The sequence below is a fragment of the Hyperolius riggenbachi genome, chromosome 4 (genome assembly GCF_040937935.1).
Source record: "Hyperolius riggenbachi isolate aHypRig1 chromosome 4, aHypRig1.pri, whole genome shotgun sequence".
NCBI classification, from domain to species: Eukaryota; Metazoa; Chordata; class Amphibia; order Anura; family Hyperoliidae; genus Hyperolius; species Hyperolius riggenbachi.
The window spans coordinates 459,649,769-459,671,397 of NC_090649.1; the positions used below are offsets into that span (position 1 = coordinate 459,649,769).

Below are 21,629 nucleotides of genomic sequence, written 5' to 3' on the forward strand. Positions count from 1 at the left end.
GAAATCTATTGGAAATCTGTTCCTAGTGTGTGGCACACATCAGATAGATTCCGGTCAGATTCGACTTGACATACAGTACATCTGACAGAAATCTATCTGATGGTGGAATCTGCTGCAAATCTATAAGTGTATGGCCACCTTTAGGCTATTTTCACTACAGTTCCTCTATATTCTATTGTAGAATGTCTATGATTCAGAACCTCTCAGCTCGTTATGTGGCCAGTTATATGGAAGCCACAGGCACCATCTTGGAAAGAGACCTATTCGTTAATGGAGAATGGAAAAGACCAGGCGAGGGAGAGAGCTGCTAATTGATGGAATTTGTTTAATAAAACACATTCTCCAGTAAAACGGATGGCGTCACGTCTTGGGATTTCACTCCTGTAAAATCTTCATCGCTAGAAAGAGGTTGAAGCTGCCAAGATAGCGTTAATAATAATGAGCGAATATTAAATGACTTAAAAGGCCAGTAAAAGCCTGAAAAGGCAGCTGCATTAGTGACTAGCAAGGCATTCATCCTCACTGATCAGATCTGCTGTAAGACACTCCTGTGTCACCATCCATCAGTGCTAAGGGACCTTCCTTGTGTCATGTGCCAAACTGGATCAACCATGAGGCAGTCCAGGCACATGCCCAGGGCCTGGTCTGGGTTCAGAGGCTTGAATGCCATCTCCTCTGAACCCCTGTATTCACCTTACCTTCCTTCTGTAATAGTGACCAGTCTTGTGCAGCAAACACTCCCCTCCCAAAGCATGGTTGGTTTAAAGGTTCCCATACACTTAGGTTGCCCATAGACCTAAAGATTATGGGCAGATTCGACAAAGAGATGAATTTGTCTCTTGTCAATTCTGCCCATACACTACAGGCCGATTCCCATCCGAATTCAGCATGAAATCTTCAGGGAATTGCCTGAGCCCGCTGCCTCCGCACCGCTCTGAGCTGCGAATTGTCAGCCCCGAGCCTGACTCGGTTGTTATCGCTATAGTAAAATGCAGTAAATTATTCAGGATATCCACTTTTCTGGTACTTTTTCTTGGTTTCAGCATCAGTAACGCTTGCTTCCTATATCTACACATTGCTTTATATTGGCATGTAGCCCTGTCAGTAATGCTTGGCCTAGGCTGTTTACATATGTGAAATTCTTCTCCCAGAGCATTCTGAGGAGATCAGATATATTATGTACTGGCTTTAGAACTTTCAGTAAATGAACATTCTGCAGAGATCACACGCCAGTACTATAGTTATCGCCACCTGTGATAAATTTCAGAATGCAAATCAGGGAGAGGAAAAATTTTACAATGGGCAAAACACTAAATAATCTATAAATGAATATTGTAAAGAAATAAGCAGTTTTATTCATCATTTTATTGCCATGACCGTTCCTCTTTAATTCTCACACGTCTGATAATGTAAGTAGTAATTGGGACAGTGGAGAGGCCGTCATCCTCGTCCCACAGGTCATAAAACCTCTTTACGCCGGCATATCAGGAGTGGCTTTATGTATATATCAATACAGTGTGTGTTCATTGGGTGCAGCATCTGCTGATAAGTGAATCTCAATTGGCTGTAATGAGCGGCAGCTATTACCAGAATCTACTGCAGTGCTGTGGACTGATACCATCTATGTACTGGCCAGCATAGAAATCCCTATTGCTGAATGCCAGATGTGCCTGCGTCACATGATGCCTGCTGCGCCGCCTCTATACTGTGTGTCTCAGTGTACCCTGCTCATATATTTACCCAGGACATAGTGTATTCTCACATAATGATGCTCTAATGCTTTAAAATCGGGACCCTATAGCTGAAGTTTGTGCTGACCTCTGCTACCCCAGTATGTACATTATATGCAGTTACTCTGTGCCTGTACTGATAGTAACCTAGCTGCAGTGTGTGCTGACCTCTGCTACCCCAGTATGTACAGTATATGCAGTTACTCTGTGCCTGTACTGATAGTAACCTAGCTGCAGTGTGTGCTGTCCTCTGCTACCCCAGTATGTACAGTATATGCAGTTACTCTGTGCCTGTACTGATAGTAACCTAGCTGCAGTGTGTGCTGTCCTCTGCTACCCCAGTATGTACAGTATATGCAGTTACTCTGTGCCTGTACTGATAGTAACCTAGCTGCAGTGTGTGCTGACCTCTGCTATCCCAGTATGTACAGTATATGCAGTTACTCTGTGCCTGTACTGATAGTAACCTAGCTGCAGTGTGTGCTGACCTCTGCTACCCCAGTATGTACAGTATAAGCTGTTACTCTGTGTCTGTACTGACAGTAACCTCGCTGCAGTGTGTGCTGATGTCTGCTGCCCCAGTATGTACAGTATAAGCTGTTACTCTGTGTCTGTACTGACAGTAACCTCGCTGCAGTGTGTGCTGATGTCTGCTGCCTCCACTATGTACAGTATACGCTGTTACTCTGTGCCTGTACTGATAGTAAACTAGCTGCAGTGTGTGCTGATTCCTGCTACCTCCAGTATGTACAGTATAAGCTGTTACTCTGTGTCTGTACTGACAGTAACCTAGCTGCAGTGTGTGCTGATCTCTGCTACCCCAGTATGTACAGTATAAGCTGTTACTCTGTGTCTGTACTGATAGTAACCTAGCTGCAGTGTGTGCTGATCTCTGCTACCCCAGTATGTACAGTATAAGCTGTTACTCTGTGTCTGTACTGACAGTAACCTCGCTGCAGTGTGTGCTGATGTCTGCTGCCTCCACTATGTACAGTATACGCTGTTACTCTGTGCCTGTACTGATAGTAAACTAGCTGCAGTGTGTGCTGATTCCTGCTACCTCCAGTATGTACAGTATAAGCTGTTACTCTGTGTCTGTACTGATAAACAAGCTGCAGTGTGTGCTGATCTCTGCTACCTCCAGTATCTACAGCATAAGCTGTTACTCTGCCTGCACTGATGATAAACTTGCTGCAGTGTGTGCTGATCTCTATGTACAGTATGTACAGTAAGAGCTTTTAATCTGTGCCTGTACTGATAGTAAACTAGCTGCAGTGTGGGCTGATCTCTGCTACCTCCTGTATATACAGTATAAGCTGTTACTCTGTGCCTGTATTGAATGTAATCTAGCTGCAGTGTGTGCTGATCTCTGTATTATTCTGTACCTATACTGATATTTAACTAGCAGCTGCATGTGCTGATCGCTGCAGAGTGTGCTGATGTCTGCTGCCTCCACTATGTACAGTATACGCTGTTACTCTGTGCCTGTACTGATAGTAAACTAGCTGCAGTGTGTGCTGATTCCTGCTACCTCCAGTATGTACAGTATAAGCTGTTACTCTGTGTCTGTACTGATAAACAAGCTGCAGTGTGTGCTGATCTCTGCTCCCTCCAGTAGTTACAGTATAAGCTGTTACTCTGTTCATATGATAGTAAACTGCAGTACCTGCTCACTCAGTGCAGAAGTCTGAGGCAGGGGTCACACTTGTCTTTCAGTTTCTACACTTTTCAGAAAACTGAAAGACAAGTGTGACCTCTACCTTACAACGGCTAATGTAATTTATAGAGAAAACTGACAAATTGCGCAAGATGTCAGTTTTTTTTCTGCGCGCGAAATCTGCATTCAAGTGTGACCTAGCTCATTGATTAACATGAGTTCTCAGTTGAAAACAGTTTTTCTGTGCAGAAAACGCGCACGAAAGCCGACAAGTGTGACCCCTGCCTGAATGATAAAGAATGGTGAATGAAATGCAAACAATTCCAAGTTGGTGCAAATATCATGCTAATTTTATGCAAATTAAAGCAAACTGAACCATCAAATACCCAGCTGCTACTTTTGATCAGCTTATTTCCAAGCTGCATAAATTTGCATCGACTCACAATTATTAGCATCTCATTAATCATTCGTAAAGTGTATGTACCATGCATTTTTTTTAAATGCTCCCAAATGAGTGTAGCCTGCAAGAATTGCAATAATTTTAAAGAACCTCTGTAGTGAGAGGTATATGGAGGCTGCCATATTTATTTCCTTTTAAGCAATGCTAATTGCCTGGCAGCCCTGCTGGTCATTTAGGCATCAGTAGTGTCTGAATCACATTTTTTAAAAGGAAATAAATGTCAGACTCCATATCCCCCTCACTTCAAGAGTCCTTTAAGGGCCCTTTTAGACTTAAAGGGAACCTGAATCAAGAAAAATATGGAGGCTGCCATATTTATTTCCTGTTAATACCGGTTGTCTGGCAGCCCTGCTGGTCTATTTGGCTGCAGTAGTGTCTGCATAACTCCAGAAACAAGCATGCAGCTAAATCTCGTCAGATTTGACAAAAAAGTCAGACACCAGATCTGCTGCATGCTTGTTCAGGGGCTATGGCTAAAAGTATTAGACGCAGAGTATCAGCAGGATAGCCAGGCAACTGTTATTGTATAAAAGAAAATAAATATGGCAATACCAGTTGCCCAGTTATCCTGCTGATACTCTGTCTCTAATACTTTCAGCCACAGACCCTGAACAAGCATGCTGCATATCAGGTGTTTCTGACATTGTCAGATCTGACAAGATTAGCTGCATGCTTGTTTCTGGTGTGATTCAGACACTACTGCAGCCAAATAGATCAGCAGGACTGCCAGGGAACTAGTATTGTTTAAAATGTAATAAATATCGCAGCCTCCATGTACTTCTCACTTCAGGTTCCCTTTAAGACTTTTTTTTAAGGGAACCGAATGTGAGAGAGATATAGAGACTGCCATATGTATATCCTTTTAAACAATGTGTATTGCCTGGCTTCCCTGTTGATCCTCTGCCTTTAATACTTTTAGCCATAGACCCTGAACAAGCATGCAGCAGATCAGGTGCTTTGACTGAAGTGTGACTGGATTTGCTTCATGCAGATGGTTCAGGTGTGTGATTCAGACACTACTGCAGCCAAAGAGATCAGCAGGATAGCCAGGCAACTAGTATTGCTTAAAAGGAAAATAAATATTGAAGCCTTGCTTTAGGTTCCCTTTAAAGAGGAACTGTCGCGAAAATCTTAAAATTTAAAACACATTCAAATAAGAGGTACATTTCTTTCAGAGTAAAATGAGCCATAAATGACTTCTCTCCTATGTTGCTGTCACTTACAGTAGGTAGTAGAAATCTGACCTTATTCTCAGTATGGCCTTCATTCTTTATAAAGACACTCCCTGAAAAAGATTTATACAAAGATTTTGGCCAGTCCCTGCTCGCCATACTTTTTTGGCAGTTGGACGGAGCAACTGCCATTCACTAAGGGCCCCTTTCCACTAGGAGCGGTGCGATGCGGCTACATAGCCGCATCGCACTGCAGGTGTCCTGAAACACATGCACGGCAATGGAAGAGTTTCCACTGCGTGCATGTTGTGCGGAGCGGTACGGAGCGATCCGAGAATCTGCAGCATGGCACGGCCACATCGGCCCGCAGCCGCGTCCCACCTCCTCCATTGGCTTCCGCATCGGGAGATGCAGAAGTGACGCGGCCGGCGGCGGAAGTGATGCAATGCGGCTAGGTAGCTGCATTCGCATCATTTAGCAGTGGAAACCGGCCCCAAGTCCTTTTAAAAATAAAACCTGAGAACCCCCCACCATGAGAAGATGGGCTAGTCCAAAATCTGCTGGTAATGTCAGATTTCTACTACCTACTGTAAGTGACAGCCACATAGGAGAAAAGTAATGTATGGCTCATTTTACTCTGGAAGAAACGTACTTCTTATTTGTATATGTTTACATGTTTTTTAAATTTTAAGATTTACGCGACAGTGGTCCTTTAGGGCCCTTTTCCACTAGCAATCGCTAGCGTTCACGCTGAACGCTAGCGATTGCTGAATCGCAATTAGCGGCGATTCCCCGACGTTCGCGGCCGCGATTTTGCTATGCTATGCACTACATAGCAAAATCGCGGCAAAAGTCGCTCCGCGGCGCGATCGCGATCAAGTAAAAAACGAATCGCGGTAGTGGAAATGACCTACCGCGATTCCTATGTTAAAAAGCAAACCGTAGCGATTATAAAATCGCTAGCGGTTTGCGTTTTTGCGATTCAGCCAGCGCAAACGCGCTGGTGGAAAAGGGCCCTGAAGGAAATATTTCATGCAGTTGTATTTTAAATTAGAATAGTCTGTTCAGTATTTTTCAGCAACAGGGCACTCTGACTGTTCAATCCTCCCCCCAGGAAGTGACCCTGTTTGGCGTTGGCGATATGCGGGGCGCAGTGTCAGTCGCGTAGGAACAGCTGAAAATGGTTGAGATTCTGACGCAAGCTTTTCTTGTAGGACCTGGTGACAGATGGCACCGACAGATGGAGCCCACATTCCTAAGGAGCTTACGTCCCCCGGCCTCCGGCGGGTAATACGCAGCGTCGGGCCAGTGTTAGGGCTTTGTGACGTGAATTAGCCAGACCGCTTGCAGCTTTTAGTTTTTTAATCTTTGGCCGATCGTTGCCTCGTGATAATCTGCTGTGATGCCGCCACGACTCTGTCATCGGCCAAATTCCTGCACTGTACACAAAAATAACTGAGAATTGCCCGCTATCCCCTAAGTCACATAGCCTATTACAACTGATTACTAAAAATAATCCTCCCCCCCCCCCCCCCCCTGACATAAGTAGGGATCTTTATTGAGATAGAAGTCATTTCTCCTTGCATACAAATTTCATGTAAATGTTGTGCAGCATGAACTTGGACCAATTTGACAGGAAGTTATTCTGATTGGTCCAATTTCAAGCTGCATGTAATTTACCCGTATATACTCGCATATAAGCCGACCCACATATAAGCCGAGGTACCCACTTTTCCCTCGTAAACCAGGAAAAAGTGAGTGACTTGCATATAAGCCCCATCCCCAATATAGCCCCCTCCACAGTAGTCAGATTTTTCCCCCAGTACAAGTCAGCCCCCCTCCCCATACCCAGATGTGCCCAGGGATCATACAGCTGTGTCTCAAGAAGCCACTAGATGGCGTCATAGATATGAGACACAGCGATTGCCACACAGGAAGAATCTCCGATCATTGCACTGCTGACGCGTTGCTGGCACGTTCCGCTCCACAAGCCGGGGGACACAGGTAGTCTTGAGCAGCACACTCTGCACACCATGTTGCAGGGGATGGAGGGCATGGACACAGCAGGGCGCAATATGGTAAGAGCAGGATCACTAGTGCCAATCTTAGGCTCCTCTGCCAGTAACCAAACCTGTTTCGCTCCACTGACTCGCATATAAGCCAAGGGGGTAACTTCAGATTTTTTTTATGCTGAAAAATTAGGCTTATACGCGAGTATATACAGTATATGAAGTTTGAATGCAGGGGGAAATTATTTGCATATCATTGGTCATCCCTAATCATAAGAACACCGATTTGCGTGTCTGACCGTATCCTGTGCAGTCAGGCCGGGTTCACAAGTAGTAAAAACAGCATGCAAATTGCGAATTTACCAAAACACAATCAGCACGCATACAATGGAAGTGAATGGAGAATTGCAGGTCTGGAGAAAAAAAAAATTGTGAATTTTCGAAAACGCGATTGATGCGTATGCAGTAACAGTCTATAGAATGTAGCATCTCTGTAAAATAAATGTGAGTTAGAGTTTGCGTTTTCTCCTGTGCAAATACAACTTACAGCATGTAAGTGCACAGCAAATGCGTTTTCTCATAGACTATTACTTTCTGTGACAAAAACGCATGCGGAAAAATGCCGACGAACGTGCGTAGGGTTGACGGAGCTGCGCGTGCCTAACTTGGCGGACGAGAGAGCTGAGTCAATAAAGAGGAACTGTCGCGAAAATCTTAAAATTTAAAACTCATACAAATAATTAGTTCATTTCTCCCTGAGTAAAATGAGCCATAAATTACTTCTCTCCTATGTTACTGTCACTTACAGTAGGTAGTAGAAATCTGACATTACCGACAGGTTTTTGGACTAGTCCATCTCTTCATGGGGGATTCTCAGCATGGCCTTTATTCTTTATGAAGACATTCTCTGAAAAGGATTTATACAAAGATGCTGGTCAGCCTCCCTGCTTGCTGCACACTATTTTGGCAGTTGGACGGAGCAGCTGACGTTCACGAAGTGCTTTTAAAAATAAAGAAAACCCCGAGAACCCCCCATGAGAAGATGGGCTAGTCCAAAATCTGTCGGTAATGTCAGATTTCTACTACTTACTATAAGTGACAGCCACATAGGAGGAAAGTAATTTATGGCTTATTTTACTCTGAAAGAAATGTACTTCTTATTTGTATGTGTTTCAAATGTTAAGATTTTCTCAACAGTTCCTCTTTTTAAAGAAATCAGCGTTGGAGGGGGTGAGTTGGGCCACTGGGCAGATCACTTGTGGATTGGGGCCACTGTACACTTGTCTGACTATCGGCTGAGGCACTTATCGGCCGCCTCAGCTGACTTTAGTCAGGCGTGTGTGAGAGGTTTTACACTTTTAGCTATAGACCCTGAACAAGCATGCAGATCAGGTGCTCTGACTGAAGTGTGACTGAATTAGCCACATGCTTGTTTTAGGAGTGTGATTCAGACACTACTGATGCATGACACATCAGCAGGACAACCATGCAACTGGTATTGTTTAAAAGGAAATTCATTTTGCAGTTTCCATATCCTTCTCACTTAAAGAGAACCTGAACTGAAAATTAAAAGTCAAAATAACCATACACAGATCATACTTACCTCCTGTGTAGTCTACTCATCAATCTTTCTCCTCCCCTGCGTCCCATTTGTCCACTGTGATCAATGGAATTCTCCGTCCTCCATTTTAAAAATGGCCATTACCCTATAACAGCTTCATGTTCAGCACACTGTTAAACTGTAATATCACCCACTTGAGCCATAGGGAAACATGGACATTACCTTGCACATTCAGTTGTAACTGACAGCTGCTTATATATAACTGACAGCAACTGGTATATTTCAGTTCTGACAAAATATTGTCAGAACTGCAAGGGATCACTGTAAGAAGAAAATGTTGAGCTTCTGAGAGGAACTGACAGTGAGGTAAGTATGCAATATTCATTTGCAGGTACATCATGTGTTTATTTTAAATACTTTTCCTTGCCTCAGGTTCCCTTTAAAGGCTGGTATTATTGTCCTTAGTGTACCAGAGCTCACTAAAAGCAAAATATTTATACATACCTGGGTTTCCTCCAGCCCCATCTGCCTGGATCGCTCTCCCACGCCGCCGTCCTCAGATGTCTGCAGCTCCGGTACCGGGTCCCGTCACTTCTGCCAGCCAGTCTGGCGTAAGAAAAGTGCGCCCTTTACGTATCTCTCCAGCAGCTGCTGGAGATAAGCAAAGAGCACACTCCTCCTGTGCAGACTGGCTCCGGCTGACAGAAGTGCGGGGAACCTGTACCGTAGCTGCAGACTTCAGAGGATGGTGGGGTGGGAACGATCCAGGTGGATGGGGCTGGAGGAAGCCCCAGGTATGTATAATTCTTTTGCTTTTAGTGAGCTCTGGTATACGTTAAAACTAAAATTATTGAGTGGAGACCTTCTGCTGCCCCTTTGTTTCCTGCTCTCCCTAGGCTGCGGCCTGCCTTGCCTTTTCCCAGGTGCAGGTCTGACTCAGCATCTCAGGGATAAATATCCCCCACATTCACATAAAAAGCACCCTGGCAGACCATTCCAGTCATGCCTGAGCCGGCATGTGTCCTCCAAATGCTGCCACAGCGGAGGATGGCTGGAGCTGGCTAATTGCTGTGAACCATCTGGCTGTGGAGACTATGGGCTATAAATACCCTTGCTGCTTTCTCAGGATCGCTATGCGAGCGTTGCTTTGTATGCCAAAGCTGGGGTGACGTGTCTTCTCAGATCACAGCGCACGGCATCCGTCCTCTCAGGGTTCTGCAGCTAAAGCTTTCTCACATCCTCCGCAAGTCACACAGGCCTGCATTCCATGAATCTGCGGGTGGGGGGGCCTGTAGTATGGAAATGATATGGAAATGATATGGAAATGATATGATGGTGCAGGGACGCATAACTCTGATGTAAACTGGACTGTGGAGTTGGAGTCGAGGGTACTTTGAGTGAGGAAAAAATACTCAGTCTAAGTCAGTGATGGCTAACCTTGGCACTCCAGCTGTGACGAAACTACAAATCCCATCAGGCCTCTGCCTCCCTGAGTTATGCTTAGAGATGTCAGAGTATTGCAATGCCTCATGGGACTTGTAGTTCCACCACAGCTGGAGTGCCAAGGTTAGCCATCACTGGTCTAAGTCCACAAGGATCAGTACACTCAGGGATTTCTTCCAAAACTCATAGAAATCTTTATTACAGAATCTTCAACATTCTAAACATTAAAATATGTTCTCCATCACAGGGACAATCCAGCAATACGATAACCACCAAAGCCGGTCAATGTCTATCGGAAGCCTTGTCCCCAAGCAAACTGAGTATTTATATGACCTTGCACCTCAGTTTATGCTGTGGGGGAGTACGGCCTGGAGACCACACTTGGACATTTAGACAGGAAAAAGTACTCCGACTTCTAATAAATTTAAACTGGAGTATAAGCATTTGTGCCTAATTAACTTTTTTTATAAAGTACAGTCCAGGTTTACTGGATCACGTGTGCTCTATTCTTCCGTATTAACTATGAAAGCCCTGAAGAAATCATCATGGTATCTGAGGACTTAAAGTGCGAGTACTACAGACGCTGCCATCTTCATCCTCTAATAAGCAATGCCAGTTGCCCGGTTTCTGTGCTGATGCTCTGCTACTGCTACTATATCTCACTGGCCCAGAATGAGCATGCAGAGCAGTAATGTTGTCACTGGAAAAGTAATTGTTACCCAGTTTTCGGAAAGCAGCCCTGAAGCTTCACCCTAACCACAGCGTGAACATGACTGCAGCCACACCCTGACCTGCGTGTGAGCATGGAAAGGTTACTCTGTAACTGGCTCTCAGTTCAGAAGTACTTTATTCCTTTCCATTGTCGACTTACTCTGCCAGACATGATGTGCCAATAGCCGATCATGTACTCAGACCGATGCTCCCAGACTTGATGCGCCGATAGCACATCATGTACTCAGACCGATGCTGCCAGACCTGATGCTTCAATAGCTGATCATATACTTAGACCGATGCTGCCAGACCTGATGCGCCTATAGCCCATCATGTACACAAACCAATGCTGCCAGACTTAATACGCCGATAGCCCATCATGTACTCAGGCTGATGCTCCGATAGCCCATCATATACTTAAACCGATGCTGTCAGATTTGATGCGCTGACAGCCAATCATGTACTCAGGCCGATGCTGCCAGACCTGATGCGCCGATAGCCCATCATGTACTCAGGCTGATGCTGACAGACCTGATGCGCCGATAGGCCACCATGTACTCAGGCCGATGCTGCCAGACCTGATGCTCCGATAGCCCATCATGTACTCAGGCCGATGCTGCCAGACCTGATGCGCTGATAGCCCATTATGTACTCAGGCCGATACTGCCAGACCTGATGCTCCGATAGCCCATCATGTACTCATGCCGATGCTACCAGACCTGATGCTCCGATAGCCCATCATGTACTCATGCCGATGCTGCCAGACCTGATGCACCAATAGCCCATCATGTACTCAGACTGTTGCTGCTGCGAGAATGTCAAAATAGAGAAAATATTAGTACTGGAATGCTCAGAGAATCATTTTGTGTAGTCAGAGAAACTCTGAGAAGTGAGCTAATTAGGAATGTTAATGGCCTATAGTCCCCCGGTGACACCATGCGTGCGTTCACATTCTCCGCCTGCTCTCTATCTCTCTGGCGATTCGTCTGGGCCACATCCTGCGGGAACGATCGGAGCGAGAAAGACAAATAATTGTTTTAGAGGCGGATAGCAAACCTACTTCAGAGTCAGTGTTTTCTTGCTAGTCATTCTCAGCGTGTCTTTGGTGGCCCGAGACTCTTGTGTGTGTGTGCGTTTTTTTTTTTTTAATTAGTTATATACAGTATTTTGTTCGATGAAATAATTGAAACAAAATTTCCTCACTTATCAGGAGAAGGGGGGAAATCAGTAGCAACAGTTTAAGCCGGTGGATTTCTGCTGAAGCCTATGGGTCCTTTCACACTAGTGCGGTGCATTATTTTACCGCAAGCCCATCGCTAGGTATACCGATGCAGTGTGGCGCAATGCGACTGATGGGACATTTTCGCTGCATCCTTGACGTGAGTGCATACCTATGTCATCATCCGGCTCCTGCAGCGACGTGTAGCGGACCGGTAGTCCTGTAAGTCTGTGGCAACATGTGTTTCTTAAAGCGGGATTGTCACCATAAAAATTTCAACAGCAACTGGCCTGAGTGTATTAAGTGATAAAGATGCTAATCCTGCTTTCAAAACTTTTTCTGCTGTTACGGTTTGGAGTTATCACATACCTTAGGAGCACTGGCCCTTTAATAGCCATTGCCATTCAGTCGCATGCTGGGGGTTCTTTTTATCCATAATATAGTCCTCCTCTTCCCTTTATCTCCCTGCCTAGCAGCGCTGCCTAGCTGAAACATGATCCTCTGCTCACTTGTGTTGTGTTTGGAGGAGAAAAGAAAAAAAAAAGTATCTACTTATGTGTTTTTTTTCTCTGGCATAGTATGACTAATCCTCCTGTTTTAAACTGCCCACCACAAGTTTTACGTGTCCCACATGCATGGAAGCATATTTTAGGAATTCGCTTCCGCGCACGTGATCGCTTCAGCCACAAGGATTGAGTGTCTCTTCCTGCTTGTCCGGCTTCCAGATGGGGAATTCCCACGTACCAAAGCGGTAATCCCTGAAGGCCTGTTTTTGGTTACCGCCAATATTCTGTGTGAAAAAAGTGCCCACTAATGATACAAGATTGATTGTACGGTCTTACCACTTTTATGTAATATGAGAGACTACATAAAGTATCCATTTAAAGTATATTCCACTCAGTTTACCCATTTATTACATAAGTTTAAAATTGTATCATTAGAGGGCACTAGGGTGCCAATTGACATTAAAATATTTTCATCTGACGTGATCATTCGATTAGATTTGCGGGATCAAAAGTAATCGGAAGGCGATTGATCACATAAATCAGACGATTGGGACACTTTCTCTCTTCATATACGATTGCGAAATCCATCATTCCAACTGGCAAAATGTTTTGTTCCAGGCAATGTGCATTGTTTAAAAGGAAATAAATGTCAGCCTCCATATCACTCTCAGTTCAGGTGTGCTTTAAGTGGCAGGGCCAGCGTCACTGTCTCCACCAGGTTGTGTTTAGTAGGAGCTGAGGTTCAGTCTTTGAAAGTGAGGCCCACTCGGTGCTGTGACAGGTCCTCTTGATGCTGTGATGCAGACGGATTAGCCTGTCTGTGTGTGTTCTGCTGATGCTGGAGTTTATCAATGGGGGGTGCACGGGGGGGGGGGGGGATGGAGGGTGGCAGTCTCTGGAACAGGGCACATACCACGCTGAAAGGACTCCGTGTCATGTGATGTTTACTGCAATGCTGTGCCCGTGTGACAGAAAGCCGCTAGATCGTTCTCTTCTGGGTACATGCTGACTGTGTGGGACGATCCGGGCCCAGCATCTGAACTGAGAGCTGCACCGGCCTCCCATCATTCAAAATACCTTTTCTCCTTAGATGAGACATGCTACAAAGGAGATCATCTGCTGAACCGCGGGCAATGTGAACGCTTCTGGCTTCAAGGTTTCCACCTCATCCCTTTAAATACCAACACATCTAAGTTATACAGGTTCTGGGGCTATTCACACATAAGCAATGCCTAAACTGCATCTAAGTAGCCACAAGGAATGTGTAATTCATATGTGCCGGTATTTAAAGGGATGAGGTGGGAACCCTGTCTGCCATCAGACCGACATGGGGCCTAGCGCTCTGACTGAAGCCACTGTAGAAGTTGTCAGCCTAAAGCAGTGATAGGCAAACTTGGCTTTCCAGCTGGAACTACAAGTCCTAAAATGCATTTGCCTTTATGAACCATGACTGTGGATGTCAGATTCCTGCACTGCATTGTGGGACTTGTAGTTCCTTAACAGCTGGAGAGCCAAGTTTGCCTATCACTGGCCTGAAGGCCTCACACACACACACACACAGGTTATGCCAGGCTTTCTCAACCAGGGTTCCTTGAGTACTCCGCAGGGGTTCCTTAGCATTTCCCCTCATCGTGGGGGAAGTATGATAGGGCACTTTATAATAGGGGGTACTGTAAAAAGAAACACTCAATTGGGGGTCAGAATAATAATGAGCACTTTAATAGAAAGCACTAGAACAAGGAGTCAGTATGATGAGGAACTGTATAATAGGGGGTAGTGAAATAAGCAGCCACAACTACTTAAAGCCGTTGGGTATCATGTAGAATTTTTTTAAAATGACATATCAATGTTTAAAAATGAAAATACATGTACCTGTGCTGGTTTTCGCCGCACCACCGCCCCCCTTTGCACAATATAGCCTGAAATCCGCTCGATTTTAATCCAAGATGGCTGCCGACCTTTGCTTCATCTTCCGGGTCGGCAGCCTCTTACTTCCGAATATCTCCAAGTCTCAAGCGCCGATAAAATAGCGCCAGACAGTGGAAACTTGGGGTGCGCGTCCCTGGGACAGTGCGTGCGCGCTCACGTCTATCGTACAGCGCGCGCGAGAGTGCAGTACGTCACTGCACAGTCTACGGAGCTGCGCACTCTTGTAATGAGCAGGGGAGTCGCGCATCTGCGGGAGCGCAACAGGGCGGAGCTAAGTGGCAGAGATGACGGAGGAGTGACCGAGCAGGGCAAAGAAGCTCTGCCTCCTCTCTCTAGCCTCAATATTCGACCAAACTGGTCAAAGAATATAAACACTGATTTTAGGGGCCAGCCTGCAGCAAAACTGACGAAATAGAGGCAGAACTATAGAGGGCAATGAGGTAAGTGGTCCCCTACTAAAAAAAACTTACAAAACTGTACACATTCACTTTAAAGTCCGTTTAAAGTCCATTACGGTTAGTTATACACACTAAGGGGTGGCGCAGATTATTGGTGTGAAGTATCACAGTTGGGACTGTGCTTTTAAAGGGAATATCCAGGCAAAAAAAAAAATGAGTTTCACTTACCTGGGGCTTCTACCAGCCCTATGCAGCCATCCTGTGCCCTCATAGTAAATCACTGCTGCTCCAGTCCCCCGCTGTCAGCTTGCCGACCTCGGAGGTCGGCAGGCCGCTTGCGTACATTTTTACGCATTCCCGCTAGTGCAGGAATAGTAACACATACATTTTTACGCGTTAGTGGTTCCATGCGTAAAAATGTACGCATGGAACCACTAACACGTAAAAATGTATGTGTTTCTGTTCCTGCACTAGCGGGAATGCGTAAAAATGTACGCAAGCGGCCTGCCGACCTCCGAGGTCGGCAAGCTGCCAGCGGGGGACTGGAGCAGCAGTGAGTGACTCCGAGGGCACAGGATGGCTGCATGGGGCTGGTAGGAGCCCCAGGTAAGTGAAACTTCATTTTTTTTTCTTGCCTGGATATTCCCTTTAAGGTGCTTATTAAAGGCACAATTATTTAGTAAACAGTTGTATTTTGGTTCAGATCATGCAGGTTCTGTTATATGATTCAGAAGAGTTGTTGGTCCTAATCAATCCTTAAAGTGGACCTGAGCTCTTGCAAAGGACAGAAGGAAAACCTAGATAAATGCACCCTGTATGTATTTTAGCCTGTATATTTCCCCTCCTTATTTGTGACTAATTACAAGTGTAATTTGATCTCTCAGCTATGTCAGTTGGCTGCCTCAGCAGAGCAGCTAATTCGTAAACACAGGATGTTTATCCTATATCAGCTGTAAGAAAGAAATGTTTCTCTCCTAACGACTGCTCCACGCCCATTGGAGTGAGCAGTGCGGCAGCCCCAGGACCACTTCACACCGATTGGCGTGAGTGGCTGCGGGTGGAGATTGCAGATGGCGCACATCGGTGCTCCGCTCCACCATCCGTCTTCCATAGGCGATCGCCTCTCTGAGACTGTTAGACGGCGAAACCGATGTCTATTAACACTGTACAGCGCTGCGATCTAAGGCAGCGCTGTACTGGGGACAGCCGTGTCACTCTGCTGTCCCCTCCAGAGGCACAAAGGCGATCCGCTGTCATAGGCTGAAGCCTATGACAGCCGATCGCACTGATTTGCTGGCGGGGGGAGGGAGGGGATTATAAAAATAGTATGGTATATAAAAAAGAAAAATAGAGCTACTTATTTAAAAAAAAAATATATATATATATATATATATATATATATATATATATATATATATATATATATATATATATATATTATAAAATCTGGGGAGCAATCAGATCCCAACAAGAGAAAGCTCTGTTGATGGGCAGAAAAGGGGGGGGGGGGGGATCACTTGTGTGCTGAGATGTGTGGCCCTGTAGCGAGGTCTTAAAGCTGCAGTGGCCTATTTAGTAAAAAATGGCCTGGTCACTAGGGGGGTTTAACACCACGGCCCTTAAGTGGTTAAGGGTTAGAGATGAAGTTATGAAGTTCGGAGTTCAGGTCGGCTTTAAAAAGTAAAGGTGCCCATATATTACTCAATTATCCACCAAGATATTAAGCAAATGACTTTATTGGTTGATGAATTACAGTGTGATTGATCGAAAAGTGAATCGGCGAGTGGCCCACACACTGCAAGGGAGATCCTGGCGTCTCGCCTTCATTAATCGATCTGAGCGATGTTCTGCCTCCCTGCTCTGAAACCAAAAATGTATCCTGTGTCAATCAAAATCATGTAAACCTTAGCCGAATCCTTTACAATCGACCAATATTTTCCATCCTTATTGAGTAAATTTGTCGATTTAGGCTGATATTGGCCAATTTCTATTGATTGAGCAGAATGGAGCATAATCGATTTACAGCCGATCTGATAAAATGATCACATTGAACGGTTGATCAAACCAAAATCAAGAATGTATGGGCACCTAAACACTCACATTATTACCAGATGATCAATTTACACCGCAGGACTTCCTTATAGAAGAAATCAAGGAGGCACATGATGTGATCAAACTTATCAGACAGTTGATTGGCTGATTGGTCAGGTTCATGTGACCCCTGTTTAAGGCCTCTCTTCCACGGACTGTTGAGCTGTGTGTTTAGCAAGCAGTTACCAGGCAGCAGTGAACAGTTACCAGGCAGGAGTGGGCAGTTACCAGGCAGCAGTGAGCAGTTGTGATAGTTTGAGAGGCATTTCACTGCCTATCAACGGTCCGTGGAAAAGCGGCCTAACTGCTGCTTCCTGTGTTAAACATGATCACATGAGGGTAAGCAGCCAATCAGAGGCTCACATATCAGACCTCTGATCACCTGATCATCCTATGCTGACCAAATAGATTATCACTAATGTATGCGTAACCTGAATATAACTGTTGTTGTTTTTTTTTTCAGGGACATTAAGCCAGACAACATTCTACTGGACATGAATGGACACATCCGACTGGCAGATTTTGGCTCCTGTTTGAAGCTGATGGAAGATGGAACGGTAAATGCAACTCTCTGCTCCCATTTCTCTCCATATTTCATATCATACATAAATACACATACACACTAACTTAAAGGGAACCTGAGACGGGGGAATAGAAGAAATTTATACATACCTGGGACTTCCTCCAGCCCCCTTCGGCCTGATCCGCCCCTTGCCGCCGTCCTCCGCCTTCTGCATCCTCCGTAAGGGCTCCCGTCAGTGCGGCCAGTTGGGGCGTACTGCGCATGTGCCGCCCATTCTGCACACCCCTGTCACTGGAAGAGTTCTTTGCATGCGCAAGACTACTGTGTAGGTGCTGAACGCCCTAGGCCACAGGAGTGCGCAGCTGCACTGCGCATGCGCCAACTGGCTAAATTTACAGGAGCCCTTACAGAGGATCCCGATGGCCGAGGACAGGGGCGAGGGAGCAATCAGGCTGAAGGGGGCTTATATCCCTCGTCTCAGGTACCCTTTAAAAAAAGTTTTACTTACCTGGGGCTTCTACCAGCCCTCTGCAGCCGTCCTGTGCCGGCGCCTGGACAAACGATCCTCTGGTACGCGCTGTGGCTGTTTTCGCTGACTTGCAAGTTGATGGCCACTGCGGCTGCGCGGTGCATGTCCTTATTCGCGTTCCCATCGCCGGGAGCATTCTGCCCAAACCCAGTACAAACAAAATCTCCACTGTGCCTGCAGAGAACACTCCTGGCGACAGGAGCGCAAACGAGGAGGCACACAGCCAGCGCCGCGCAGGCGTAGTGGCCATCATCTGGCCTAGTCAAGGGAAAAACGAAACTGGGCTGCAGGAGGGGACCAGAGAATCGATGAGTACCAGCGCAGGCGCAGGACGGCTGCAGGGGGCTGGTAGAAGCCCCAGGAAAGTGAAACGCTTGTAGTTTAATTTCCTTTTAAGTTGAAGTACATCTCTGGTCACTGATGATATTCATGTCTCCATGCTAAAGTCACATGTATATACCGTAAATATAGATATATGTATTTTTTCTTATTATACTCTTAAATGTTGATAACCTAAATTGCTGTGTAGCTGTCCTCTCTACACCTGTCCGACCCCAATTCCTGTTTCTATGATCTTTCCTTTTGGAGTGGTGACAAGACTTGATATTCAGACTTGGCTCTGATTGTTGAGGCCTAGTCGAAAGCTGGCCATACACTAGGCTGATTCCCGCCAGATCGACAGCAGATTCGATCACTGGGATCGAATCTGCTGTCACATTGTTCCCGCTACACGCCGAATTTCGATCCATTTCGTCCGATCCCGTCGATCGCTCCGTGCGGAAAATTACCGTCGATCGCCCGTGGGTAGGGAGCGTGTCGCTAGCGGCGTTCGAGTGCCCGACGACCGACACAATAGAGCCTGCATACATTACCTGCTCCGCCGGTCACCGCTACTCCGTCTCCGCTCTGGTCTGGTCTCCGGATCTGGCATGCTTCACTTCCTACTGCCCGGCAGGAAGTTTAAACAGTAGAGGGCGCTCTACTGTTTAAACTTCCTGCCGGGCAGGAAGAAGTAAAGCATGCCGGACGCGGAGACGGAGCAGCGGTGACCGGGGGCAGTCGCGCCGGCGGAGCAGGAAATGTATGCGGCGGGGGGGGAGGGGGGGGGGGGGCGACGGCAGCACCACCACAACAGATTATGAACGGTTTCAGGCTGAAATCGGTTCACAATCTGTTTGCAGTAAAGGTAGCCATACGATCCCTCTCTGATCAGATTCGATCAGAGAGGGATCTATCTGTTGGTCGAATCTGATGGCAAATCGACCAGTGTATGGCTACCTTAAATAATTCTCTAGTCTAAATAATTCTCTTTACTCCTCATTACCGGTCTTTGATAAATCCTCAGTGTAATTAACACAACAGGTCTTTGTAAACATTGATAGAGGACTAAAGCGCGTTCAGGACACTCCTGAAGAAGCAGATGCGTTTTGGTGCAATTTTGAGGTTGTTTTTTTATAAATCTGATTTATTTTTATTTATTTTTTGTCTACAACACCGTTGATTATAGATACGGTATATGCTGTATGTATGCTGTGGAACATGAACATATAACATTAATCTTCAAAGTACGTAAATCCTAAAATCACAGTTCTTCACACAAGGGGCAACAACGGCCTGTTATACCACACTGATCGATCAATCCCTGATCAGAATGGCCATAGATCAGATAGAGATTGATTCCTGCATCAGAATCAAAACTAGATCTTGATAGAATTCTTCTAAAATAAATCTGCAAACTTTGTTAGATTTTCCAACATGTCCAATCACACTTTGTCGATAAATTGTCTATAATCTTTCAGACCTGATTAGAGTGTGTCAAAACCATATGTTTAAAGTGAACCAGAGATGAAGCACCCTCATGTATTTTACTATATATATTAGTGGGAACATTAGAGAAAACACCTACCCTGCTCTCTGTTTCGTCTTTCACTGCGCAGCTTGCTTCCATCAGCCCTGATAAAATCCCCAACTAAGCATTCAGTCTGGCTTTGCTCAGGAATCATTATAGCGGAGTCTGTCTTCTGTGATGTCTTTTCAAGCCCAAGCCTGCCCCCTTCTGGCTGTGCTATGACTCAACTATAATGATTCCTGAGCAAAGCCAGATTGAATTCTCAGTAGGGGATTTTATCAGGGCTGCTAACAAGCAGGCGGAGCAGTGAGGAAGAAACAGAGAGCAGGGTAGGTGATTTCTCTAATGTTCCCACTGATATATATTGTAAAATATATGAGGGTGCTTCGTCTCTGGTTCACTTTAAGGGTGCCCATACATTACTTGATCTTCAGCATTGATATCTGGCTAAATCGATCATAATGATCGAATCTGGCAGATATCGTTGCCGCTACATGGCTACCTCATCGAGGGTTTTGATCAATTTCCTCCTGAAATTGGGCATTCTGGAGAATCTCCGTCTCACACACACTTGCGATAAGATGATTTCCAATAGACACTCACGCAATTGGGTCCTTGCTGAGATCTATTGGAAATCTGTGTGCAGTGTCTGGGCAGGCAATAGATCCCTCTCTCATCAGATTCAGTCAGAGAGGGATCTATCTGATGGTCAATCTGGGGTAGATTGACAGGTGTATGGCCAACTTAAAGTGCTGCAGAAGATATCTGTGCTGTATAAAAGACATAATAATTAGACAATGACTATGGTAGGATTACATTGTGAGCTCCTCTGAGGACAGTCAGTGACATAACTATGTACTCTGTAATGTGTTGCAGATGTCAGTGTTGTATAAATACATAATAATATAGTAGGACATTAGACTATGACTATGGTAGGTATTAGATTGTGAGCTCCTCTGAGGGACAGTTAGTGGCATAACTATGTACTCTGTAAAGTGATGCAGAAGATGTCAGTGCTATAAAAATATATAATATTAATGCGGTAGGACATTAAATTAGTATTTTGGTAGGATTAGATTGCAAGTTCACTGACTCAAAGCCTGCAGGATCACAAATGAGTCAGCCATGGGGTGAGAGGGTGCTCATACAGCAATTGGTACATTAAAGCTTCCAGATGTAATGTAAATAATTTATACAAACACCAGGTTTAGGCTGAACACCTAGAATTCAGTGCTGTCCTCTCCATGTGAGCGGAGGTACACTTTAGGCAGAGAGACAATGGGGGAGGGGCTCTGGCCGTTGATGAGAGGAAGCCATGCCCTGATGGATGAAAGAGACTGAAATGAAACATTATCGATAATCCTTTAATTTCTTTCAGTTAATCACTATTTATTCTACTTTGCTAGGAGGAACTTGTGGATATTCCTCCCGTTCCCATAAATAAAGATGTTAGTATAATTCACCTGCCTTGGTTTGTGCTTGTTCTTTTTCTTGCGTTTGATGTGCTTATTATGTACAAGGCTTAGAGTGGTGACAGTTCTCCATTGGTGAGCACTCTGCGTGAGGAGACATGTAGGGACACAATGCTTGCTCTGATACTACAGCAGAGGCCCCTCCCCTGACCTTCCTCCTCTGGCTTCCTATTGGTTACTTACACTTCCTTATTACCAGCAGTCTGTACATAAACACCTCTGTACACCTGTGTTGCTTTGGTGTTGCCTTATGGTCTGACAGCATCTTAAAGAGACTGAAGCCTCAAAAAACACTCCGTTTTTATTTCCTATCCCTCTTAATGTGAACTTCCGGACTAAAAAAATCTACTCAGCAGAACTGAAAAGGCTT

General features: G+C 45.3%; 1 protein-coding gene across 8 annotated transcripts in view; it reads left to right on the plus strand.

Annotated features, from left to right (window-relative positions):
* The window catches only part of CDC42BPA (CDC42 binding protein kinase alpha), a 275,310-nt gene that overhangs the window by 136,726 nt on the left and 116,955 nt on the right, over positions 1–21,629 (plus strand). For 5 of the 8 annotated variants that reach the window (XM_068232799.1, XM_068232801.1, XM_068232798.1 and 2 more), the window contains exons 6-7: positions 17,350–17,443; positions 21,194–21,235. In XM_068232799.1, coding sequence (XP_068088900.1) covers positions 17,350–17,443; positions 21,194–21,235 — 136 coding nt within the window. The remainder of the gene's footprint in view (positions 1–17,349; positions 17,444–21,193; positions 21,236–21,629) is intronic. The other 3 variants (XM_068232805.1, XM_068232800.1, XM_068232806.1) reach the window with 1 other exon arrangement.